General features: G+C 43.4%; 1 protein-coding gene across 1 annotated transcript; it reads right to left on the bottom strand.

Moving 5' to 3' along the window:
• Window positions 1-303: 303 nt before the first annotated feature.
• On the bottom strand, window positions 304-5,353 carry ddx18 (DEAD (Asp-Glu-Ala-Asp) box polypeptide 18). Its single transcript, XM_053439853.1, has 14 exons — window positions 5,193-5,353; window positions 4,588-4,785; window positions 4,305-4,493; window positions 3,821-3,956; window positions 3,559-3,659; window positions 3,203-3,402; window positions 2,888-3,002; window positions 2,411-2,550; window positions 2,167-2,328; window positions 1,815-1,967; window positions 1,619-1,732; window positions 1,456-1,512; window positions 1,201-1,378; window positions 304-778 (listed from the first exon to the last, which is right to left on the bottom strand). The coding sequence occupies exons 1-14, from the start codon at window positions 5,296-5,298 to the stop codon at window positions 633-635; spliced, it is 1,995 nt and encodes a 664-aa protein (XP_053295828.1). The 5' UTR covers window positions 5,299-5,353; the 3' UTR covers window positions 304-632.
• Window positions 5,354-11,214: the final 5,861 nt, after the last annotated feature.

Below are 11,214 nucleotides of genomic sequence, written 5' to 3'. Positions count from 1 at the left end.
ACTAACAAGCCAAACCAGCTGATTCTGGACATTTTGTTCTGTAATGGAGGACTGGTCACACTGGACATCACTGAAAAAAAGAGACATGCTCCATCTGTTTGCAGTTTGCAGCATCACAGGGATTTTCATCAGGAAATGAAAAATCTTATTGGTTTTACAAAAATGCATAATAAGACTTCTTCCGTGCAGGACTCCAGATTCAGTTATTAAAGTGTTTGTGTTTAGAGTTAAAGTGTAAAGATTGTGGAGGGAGGAAACCAACCGCTGCTAAATGAGAAGAGAAGAGGAGGCGACACGACTCGATCGAATACAGACATATGGTTTATATCACGTTATTTCATTGTACTTAGAATTTACAAAGTCTTAACAAGTCAATGAATGAAGCAAAGTAAATATATTCAAAGTCGATAAAGAGATTTGTCAGATACAACGAAGAAACTAAAATACCGAGTCTTGTTGTCGAGCAGAGTTCACAGAGGATTTCTTCCAAACTCAAATCTCTGACAAGTTAGGAGGAAACTGGGTTTAGCAGTGAACTGGGAGACGTGCCCCACTCACTGGTCCCAGCAGGAAGTTCATGTAATAAAAAGGTCAGTTCTAATGACAGTGGAGGAATCGGTCCATCACAGGCCTCAGCGGGAGAACTGCCTCTTGTCGCCTTTTCCTTTGTTGACGTGCTTGAACACTCTGGCTTTCTGCCCGGCCCATGACTTTGAATATCCAAACCCACCTCCGCCTCCTCGCTTCTGTATCTTCACACCTCTGCTGCTGCTGGAGTCTGTGGGGGGGGGGGAGCTGGGTTAAGGAAAACAACACTCATCGTTCTGTGTTACATTTGTGTGTGTGTGTGTGTGTTGTGGCTTCTGCTTTCATAATGTAAATGTTTTGTGTTCTTAAGTGAGGTGTTGTCAGTGCTCAAAGTCCCAGCTGAGTAACAGGGGAGTGTTGTTTACATCCCTGAGGTACGGACGTCTCATTAATGGAAACTAACGCCTATATTAGAAAATATGAGAACAAAAATATGAGGAGAACAAAAACATGATCCAAACTAAAAGAAGCTACAGACCTTTACTAACAAGATCTGTCACCTTGTTGCTCTTGTGCTTGTTTCCATTAACGCGCATGTGGGAGTTAAAAGAAACGTTGAATAGCTACACAATAAAAACCCAACAATGTGTGTAGAACCGCTACAAAGGATACTCAGGTCGACGTATGGTGGAACTTTGAATCCGAACGAGGCCGACACCATCGGCAGGTTGAGCGTGTTGACGCTGTAGATCTGTTTGAGCGAGTGGGAGTCGTACGCCCTCACATACGACTTGTAGGCTTCCTGCGCCGACTTGTGGAGGTAGTAGTTCTTCTCGATCAGTTTCTCCAGCTGAGGAACAACAAAGTATTTTACTAAAGAATTCATTGGATGTATTTACACAATTCAGATCACTTCAGATTCCTTACCTGAGACTGGATATCAGAGATTTTAGTCCAGGAAAATTCAAACTCGCTCAGTGGGACCTAAACAACAGAAGAATCCAGTGAGTGGAACCAAATCTAATTAAAACGCGGAAAATTAATAGTGTATCTTATTAAAATCTAAATGTAAAGAAGCAGGCGTTGTTACCTTGGCCTGTTTGAGAAAGCGTAGGAAGCCGAGCTCCTCTGGCCGGAGGATGAGGAGAGCGTGGCCGCTGCCGTTGATGCCTCGGGCCGTTCTGCCGACCCTGTGGATGTACTCCTGTGGACACAGAGTAAAGATTAGATTCTAAATCATCCCATCAAAAACCCCTGAGCTCTAGAGAGGATGTTTGTCTCAGTACCGTGGGGTCATCTGGGGGGTCATACTGCACGATCCAGTCCACCTCGGGGATGTCCAGTCCTCGAGCGGCCACGTCCGTGCACAGCAGGATGCCTGAGTCTGCGTTGCAGAACTGGAAGAAGGTGGTGGTACGTTTGGTCTGCTTCTGTTTCCCCTGGGACACGGAACAAAGAACACATGGTTAGAGAGCTGGCTCTGTGGAGGAGTCTTATCATTTTTAGATGGATTTGAATATCATGCAAGCACTCTTACAAAACATCTTTTTACTCTAGATTTGAACCGAATCTTGCAAATCGGTTTTGTGTCGCACCCTGACAGGAAACCGTGTTCAGCTGAAGGAAGCTGAGACTTACATGAATCGCCAACACAGGCAGGTCGATGTAGTTGAGCAGCTCATAGTGGAATTTCACAGACATACAAGAAGAGAAGAAGACCATGAGCTTCTTCTTGCGGTTCTTCTTCAGGAAGGTGAAGAGCAGCAGGAATCTCTTCTCTGACGGGCACACCACATAGCCCTGAAACACAGGCAGGTTCACGTCAGTATTGAGTTTGCTGAAAAGCCTGTCACTGAAACATTCACTAGGCTGAGGGCAGTACCTGCTCGAGACCATCGACTGTCGCGTTGTCTTTGTTCTCATCCACCCCGACCCACAGGGGCTCCTTCTTCAGGGAGATGCGAGCCAGGTCCTCCACCTTCCGGGTCTGAGTGGCTGAGAACAGCATCGTCTGCCTCTTCTCTGGAGTCAGTGAGAGAACAACAGAGGTTAGAGAGCACACGTTTGATACTGTAGACAGAATGTAGAGTTCTTTATCCTCAGAGCTGGTTTCACATCATGTGTTTTATCCATCACTACTGTCAACCACAGATTCCAGAGATTGAGCTCAGGCCCAGAAGATTAACGTGCAGTGAGCAAGTGGGGAAGGAGGATGGAAGGAGGACAATCCCAGTGGGTCTAGTGGCCTAATTTTGCAACTGTGGGCCGCTGCTGCAAAATGGATATAGCCTAAACACTAAATTATATTTTAGAATGTAGGACAGCGAGGCAGTAAGAACTTTCAGCTCTGGATACGTACTCGGCAGCAGTTTGATGATCTGCTTCAGCTCCTCCTCGAAGCCGACCTCCAGGATGCGGTCGGCCTCGTCGATGATCAGACACTGGAGGTTCTTGTACATGAAGCCGGGAGTATTCTGCAGATACAACAAAAGACATGATTAAAATACTATTTGAAGTATTAAAGAACATTTATAGCAGGAACTTTGATTCTGTGTCGAGTGTCCTCTAGTTGATGCCATAGGATCGTGAACCATTTGTACCAGTTCACCTAAAGTTCTCTGTACTGATCCATGATGGCTGTGCCCCCCCCCCCCCCCCCCCCCCCCACGCTCACCTGTAGATGGTCCAGCAGACGCCCGGGTGTGGCCACCAGGAGGTTCACACCGTTGACGAGTCTCTGGGCCTCAGCTGATCTGTTGCTGCCTCCCATCACCAGACCGTAGGTGTGCACGTGAAACGTCATGAGCTCCTTCAGGACGCCGTAGGTCTGCATCGCCAACTCACGTGTGGGCGAGAGGACCACCACACCGGTGCCTGAGCAGAAAGGAGGAGGACATTAACAGGGCTTGTTGTTTCCCCTTCCACGAGTCAACCACTGTGGTAGATTATAACCTTTGAGCCCATTTCCCAACCTGATAAATCTCTCATAAGAACATATAGTGTAAATTAAGAGGGAGGGGGGGGGATTACCATTCCTAGGCATGAACTTGAGTTTGTAGATGAGCTCTATCGATGGGATCAGGAAGGCCAACGTCTTACCACTGCCCGTCTTCGCTGCAGCGAGCACGTCCCTGCAGATCAGCAAAACACAAACAGAAGCACAGTTATAGTATTTTAAATAGGAAAGGATCAATTAACATGATCTGAACCGATCCTACACTTGTTTTACATCATAGAACATCAATTAGTTGTGAGAATTGATTCATAAATTGAGTCTTGGCTGCAGACGTACCTTCCTTCCAGCAGGGGGCGGATGCTTTTATGCTGAATCTCAGTCATGTGTTCAAAGCTCATCTCTTTGACTCCTCTCAGGGTGTTGTCGCTCACCAGTCCAGCGAGAGATGCAAACGATGTGTCCTCAAACGCCCCTGAGGACAGTTAACAGTTACAATAAGGGACAGGCTTCCTTAGACTCTGAATTTAGAGAGAGACCAAGATACAACACGTTAAAAGACTAAATCAAAGAGGTCGGGTTGACGTGTCCTTGCAGTTGCTCCCGTCAGACGAGTCACCGGCGACTCCTCTGTGGGACAATCACAAGTGTCTCTGTATGCCTCAGTTGACACCCTGGTTCACGATGGAGTCAGTGAACAGGCAACACATAAAGGCAACGCAGCCGAATGTGGCTCTAAGTTCTCAGAAGGTGAGTAAATATGATGACTACAGTTTGGAAATATAATTATTAATGGTACAAAGACCATTAAATGTTATAATACCTGTTAGACCAGCTGGTAATTCTGGTTGATCTTCCTCCTCGTCATCACCCTCAAGACTACCATCATCCTTCTCCTCCTCCTCTTCATCATCTACCTCATCAGTAGCCTGTTCTCCATCCTCATCTATTACACTTGCTGCTTCCTCCTCCTCCTCTTCCTCATCCTCTGTTGCTTTGGTCTTCTTCTCAGCTGGAAGAAGGATAACGACACACACGTGTTAGTTGTCATTACAGGAATCTGGGGTTGGTTCCATTTCAACCAGGTAAATGCTTCCATGTGTTACCTGGTGATTCATGAGTGTCAGCGAGCTTCCGTTTCTTCTTCGTCTTCTTCTGAGGAGGAGGTGCTGTCTCTGTGGTGGTGTCTTCCACTGGTCCACCCTCCTCTTCCTTCTCCTGCTGCTTCTCCTTGGGCACCTCGTCCGTCACACAGGGGGTTGTTGGTTCTTCAGAACATGCTTCTACCAGCCCGTTGGAATTTACTGTCAAACACATTAAACCACGATGAGTAAAAGCGATAAACGCTAATATGAATTATAGAAGTCAACACTATAATAAAACATGTTTCACTTCTTTTTAAATGAGTGTGATGCTAATATTCTACTCTGGACGCTTGGCTGTGCTCACGTGCTAAATGCTAACGACGTGAGGCTAATGATGACATCACAGATGACAGCGCGAGTTAACACGCACAATAATCAGCCATTGGTTTTGAGCTGCATATTAAAGCTCAAATTAAAACAGCTGATTTTAACCACAGCGATAAGACATCCCGATTTAAAAACACGGCGTGCTACCGAAGCTAGCTTAGCTTAGCCTAGCATGTGGAGTCCATCACGGTTTCACGGAACAACAACAAGCAGCAGCGGCTTCATTTCTCAACACGCACCGGCCTCGTCGTCTTCTGTTTGTTTCCTCAGCAGCTTCCTCTCCTTGTTCTTCACGTTTCTCTTCTCAATCTTCTTGCGCAGCAGCTTCATCTGCAGGTCCGCCATGGTTCCGGCGCACAGCGACACGTGTGTGTGGTTTCCACGGAAGGACCCCCAGAAGCACTACTTTGCATTGCCTGATTGAAAACCCAAAGGACCTCGAAAGCAGGCTCGCCATGTGCAGAGACATTTGCCTGAATAATTTTTATTTTAATTTTAAATGACGTCCAAAACTGCCCTTACAATTTGTTATGATTAATAATTTATTTCATACGAATATATAAATACAAAGCAACTTTAATACAATTTGACTGACGGTTAAACAACCCCTTTAATTTGTTTTATTGACCTATATTATTATTATTATTATTTATGTGTAACCAAAAAAAAAGTGTTTTAGTTTATTATAATTTCCAAATATTTTTAGCTGTCCTACTTTATCAAACATGATTGATAATGTGGGAGAGTAATGTAAATTCTCTAAGTAGGGGGAATATGCATCTAAAGACTTCCTGAAGTTAAAAAAGTAGATCAACTAAAGATATGTAGTATAAAGTCTATGGCTGTCATACATGAGTTAATCGTAAATACAGTCTGTTCATGTCTGTTTAAACTGATTTGTTAACTAGCTCATGCGAGGAGTCTCTCCTGTGGTCTGCAGCCATTGGTTTCACCAAACAGGTGAAGAAGACGATGGGCTGATCGATGATGAAGATTATCTCATCTGCAAGCACTGTTTGTTCCCATCAAAATGGTGAATTACTGAATGAATAATCTGTTATCGTTGCTTGCTGTTGATTGGATTTTAATAGATGTCTTAAAAAATTGTTATACACCTTCAATAGAATGTTATAAATTAATTTAATAGTTTCTTTATTTAGGCTAGGGTCCTAACCCTAACCCTAACCCTATCACTTTTGCATGTTAATATGAATTAATGACATTTCTATCAATAATATAAGTTCTTAATTTATCCATAATGCTTTAAAAATTGTAATATTGAGCATGACATGCATAAAGTAGGTTGATTTCAAATGTTTTTTAAAGCCTACTACAAGTATCTGGACTAGATTTTCCGCGACAAGCTAAAGACTCTTTAAAGCATTGTATTAATTTTGAGAAACCATTTGTGAAAATGCCCCAAATGAGAGATTTCACAGCTTTTTCACATCTAGGTCACATCAAGTCAAACACAATAGACTTAACAAATGGTGTTGTCTCATATAATGTGAACAAATTTGATATAATAGGTTTTTCAGTGTGTTACCTATTGAGCAGAAAGGACAAACATTGAGACAAAGTGTTGAGGGGCAGAGGAAAAGTCAAACAAAGGGTCCATGTCCCCACATGAGTACCATGTAGACTAAAGGAGAGGCAGGAAGTTACTATATAAACCGACATATGAATGGAAAAGGCACAGAAAAGAAAACAGAAACAAACAAAATTATAAGGAGAAGAGAATGAGGAAGTGAGGATTAAAAGAAGGAAGGAAAACAACAGTAAATCGTTGATAAAGAAGAAGATGGACACAAATGTAGAGTGTTAGAGGGAAGAGGAGTCCATAATAAGTGTTTCTCACTTATTTAGTATCGTTTCACTTTTATTAACACAAGACAGAGGACTATTATCATCAGAGATCCTGCTGGAAAATCAAAGTAGTTGATGAGCATGTGAATTTGACACCAAGATACATTCTTAATGTACAGAGATCATATTCTTAGTGAGAATAATATTTAACTGCATCTGTTAAACTGTTAGTGTGTTTTGTTTGGGAGGGGAAGAAGTTACAAGTAGGAATCTTCTTAGATAAACAAGAATTATAAAAAGGTGAAGAACACCGGATGCAAAGGGCCCCACGCCTGTGTTGGCCCCCAAATTCCTAAATCCGCCCCTGGTCTGGATCTGGAGGTAAAACAGTGAAATAACCTCAAAAACAAAATAAGGAGACAGGTTTTTTGCCTGTTTAGATATAAATATAAATTACATCTTTGCAATGTTACGTCCAAACGAAACGCACCTCAGTACAAGTAACGTACTTTGTGTGTTTTCTCGGTTTGAGAGATGGGAGGGGCAGTTTACGGGGTGTCCCTGAATGCCTCAGCAGCCCCTTGACGCTCCTCCGCAGACAACGAGAAGAAGAAGAAGAGACTCCGTAAGTAACAAACCTTTATTCACTCACAGAAGAAGACTGACTCGGGTTATCAGAGTTTTAAATAACAACAATCTAACTCGAGATCAAAGTCGTGTCTTTCATCTGCTTCGATTAATCGACGAAGAAGAAGCAGCAGCAGCAGCAGAGAGAATGAAAAGTTCTCATCCTCGTTTCCGCTGCTTCAGCTTCACCGTTAACTTCGACGATCGTAGCGCGAGCGCCTGGGTCCGAGCTGTCACACGTGATTATAAAGTTCACAGATACGAGAGGACGATGGTTTCTCCCAAGTGTTGACCTGGAACATAACGGGGGGGGTAGAGGAGAAGGAGGAACCTCCACATTCCTGGTGTGGTGGTGACGGACACGGCTCCTGATGGTCGATCAGGAGAAGAGACGCAGGAATGTGTCTGAGGAAACTGACCTGGAACCAGCTCAGCTCCTTTCAACGCTTCTCAAGCAGAGAGAGAGAGAATCCCGCGTTACTTCTAATATAAGAGTAACGTATAGCAACTGTAACGGTAGAGGGATATGATGTATGTGTGTGTGGGCGGGGGGGGGGGGGGGGGGGGGTCACTTTGTCTTAAAGGTCCAGGGTGTAAGGTTAAGATGAAAGGGATCTACTGAATATAAAATAATCCTCTTTCACTTTGTGTACTACCCTATGTTTACCCTAGAATGGTATTCTTTATATTTGAATACTCTAAATTTAAATCGGCTCCTCTCTAAAGAGTTATCACTAGATTCCTCAAACTTTAAGAGGAGCTCAGCTGCATGTTCTCACACAAGTTTAAGGAGTGTCAGAGCGAGGTGTATCTTCCCTGATAAGTCAGGGATAAAAACATTAAAGCTAATCACAGGATTGTGTTGTGATTTCAGACCCATCATTTTCCTGTGACACACTGGAGCCACACAGATTTTCCCAACAACACAATCACACTTTTAGAAAATAGACACAACACTGAACGAGCAGGTAACAACACTAGAGGAGCCATGAATGTGTTGAAGTTTTAAAAAGCATCTGGTTTACATCTGGTTTCTCTATGAAGGAAAAATACAAGTTCAATCTCTGTAAAAGTCAGAATCCGAGCGAGTTGTGTTATTGAAAAGTCACAAGGTCCGAGCTGTTTGCTCCTCATGTGACAGTTTGATAAGGTGAAGGAGGTGAAGGAGGCGAAGGAGGTGAAGGAGCGAGGCCACTACTTTGTCAAGACAAACTACTTTCTCAACTATGTGTCCTCGCTGTCATAGATACTCCTAGTGGAAAATAACACAAGAGCAATTCCACCTCACACGTGCTGCGTCGTAAAAGGTTGTTAAAGTGGCTCTTCAGTTTACTCCTCTGCTTTTTCTCTTTCTGGCAGAAACTCCCCAATAATTCTTCCTTTATGATTTTTTGGTCTAATTAAGAAATTTCCTAGATCAAATAATTCATTAGTTGCATTCCAAACGTTTTCCTCGACAGTGTGTAGCACTATGTGTGCATGTGGGGGTGTGCATCCTCACACCTTGTCAGTGCCAAGTTACATCCAGTCTTTAATATTTAATGTTTTAAAGAAGTAGACTCGTCTCTTTAAGAGTGAACTGTTGCAGAGCCCAGTTCTAAATCTGCCTGTTTAAGACGTTTAGCTTGGCCTGTTTACTTTGCCTGTGTTAATATTGGTTGCAGCTTCATCTCTGATACTGTGAAGGTGACCTGCAGCAAAAAGAGTTGTTCACCAGTTTGTTCAAATGTGAGTGAAGCTCGACTCCGTCCCAGAGAATCAGTTTCTGTTGCTGTTGTGTGGTTGTGGTCGACAACGTCACTTGTGTTGATGAGTCCCAGCCGCCGCTGCTGCAGAGCGCCAACGTCTGTGTATTCAATGTTTGTTCATGTTGAATGTGTCACGTTTCCAAATAAGAACAAATTTGAGGTTGAATTTCAAGAGATTAAGAGCTCTCCAGATACGTGAGTCACAGACACACATTTCTGTTCATTGATTTCAACAGTTTTATGCAGTGAAGAAGAACAATACAAACACAACTAATGCACTAGAGAAGACAAAGCCATACACTCGGTGTGGATGACACAACAATGAGACGTTGTACATAATTTAACACATAAATTAACAAAGACACAAAGATCAGTTAGACAATCAGCCGTTAACTTGACATTTTCAATCAGCCTGAAGATATGATGTCAAATACTCATGAAAGTCCCTCCATGTTTGATCTAGTAAATCAAACTTTCACCTTTCTCCATTTTTAGCAAGTAAATCAAGACACTTTTACCTTGGAAAAATTAAGAAAAAACTTATATTTGAGTGGCTACTGCATGGTGAAGATAGTATTTATAGTTTTTGCCAGACATTAGCCACTCTAATAATAGCTTTTTAAATTTAGCCACATCAAGAGTGTCTTGGTTTATTTCCTACTTTTGTATTAAAACTTGCCAAAAAGCACCTTTTTAAAAATAATTTAACACATACTTTATATTTCTAAATAGACCCGCTCCTTTCTTCTATCTTTAGCTTTCTACTTGTGTTACTGACTTTGTCCCCAGAGCGACACTCCACTGTCTCTGTCTGTTGGTGTGTGTCTGTGTGTGTGTGTGTGTGTGTGTCCCTCCTGACAACAGGCCTGTAGCAGCAGTCAGGTGACCATGAGTCACAGTCCCAGCTGTGCATGTACACAAAACAACACTTTGCTGCTAACACACAACGGCTCCTTAAGGCTTGCTGCCTGTGTTGGAGGATGTGGAGGAGAACAGGCTCCAGCAGAGGTCAGGGGTCATCACTCATCTGATGACTTCACTTCTTTTTAGGAAGTTCACACACTTCACAAGGGACCGGACAGTTTTTAAACATACATTTTTATAAAACATTTATAATGGAGTGAATGTAAGTGTTTATTAATGTTTACAATACCTTTTATATGGTATTATTGAAGACATCAGTTTGACTTAATGTCAATATATACAAGGTTCTACACTGCAAATAGTTTACTTTTAATTTAAAAGTAAAATACTGCATATAGTATCAATGGTAAATGGCCTGTAGCACTTTTCTAATCTTGATGACTCCTCTCAGTGCTTTGGAATGGGGAGACTGGGATCGAACAGCTGATTAGAGGATGACCCGCTCTACCACCTGAGCCACAGTTGCCTTGTCCCTGCGTTGGCTGTCAGTCTCACCTGTTGCATCTGCCCTAGTGGGGTCTCCCTCGTCACCATGTTAGATGCTGTCCTCCCTCCTCCTCCTCCTCCTCCTCCTCCTCCTCCTCCTCCTCCTCTTCCTCCTCCTCTTCCTCCTCACGTCTCTGTCTTCATCAGCTGCTGACCCTTCCTGAGCCTCTCTTGCTGCGACAGCTGTCATAGCAGCGCTGGTTGAAGCCTGGAAATATCTCAAACAAATGAATTTGTGAGTCCTTGAATCCTCTTGATTGTGGATTTAGGGAGGAGACAGTGTGTGAGTCCCTCACACTCCTGATCCTGTGTTGGTCCACACAGATCCAGGGCTGCTGTTCCTACATATGCCCACAAAGGGATCCGTTAGAGTGGTGCAAGGCGATGGGTTTGTTGTTTGCTTCATCTCATTTACTTCTCAACCTGTTCTCTTGTTGCTTCCTGTAGAAAATGGTCCAGTAGAAGAGGAAGATGCCAGGTATGAGTCAGAGTCGTCCCTGTTTGTGGACCCAGCTCCCACAGAGCAGCAGGTCCCCGTGTGACCGCTACAAACACGCCTGCTGCAGCCACGACGGACACGTGTACATCCTGGGCGGCCGAGACAACAGCTGTCTGAGGGACTTCTGGAGGTACAGCGTAGGTGAGAGCAGATACACACCACTAGTGTTCA

Source organism: Pleuronectes platessa, chromosome 14 (assembly GCF_947347685.1).
Source record: "Pleuronectes platessa chromosome 14, fPlePla1.1, whole genome shotgun sequence".
NCBI lineage: Eukaryota > Metazoa > Chordata > Actinopteri > Pleuronectiformes > Pleuronectidae > Pleuronectes > Pleuronectes platessa.
The sequence above is the reverse complement of the archived record's forward strand: the minus strand, read 5'-3'. Positions and strand labels throughout refer to the sequence as shown.

Coding starts and splice junctions, on each gene's coding strand:
- ddx18 (XM_053439853.1), bottom strand. CDS start 5,298: ATGGCGGACCTGCAGATGAAGCTGCTGCGCAAGAAGATTGAGAAGAGA. Junction 4,494..4,587: donor TGACACTCATGAATCACCAG/GTAACACATGGA, acceptor TCCTTCTTCCAG/CTGAGAAGAAGACCAAAGCA. Junction 1,513..1,618: donor GCTTTCTCAAACAGGCCAAG/GTAACAACGCCT, acceptor TCTGTTGTTTAG/GTCCCACTGAGCGAGTTTGA.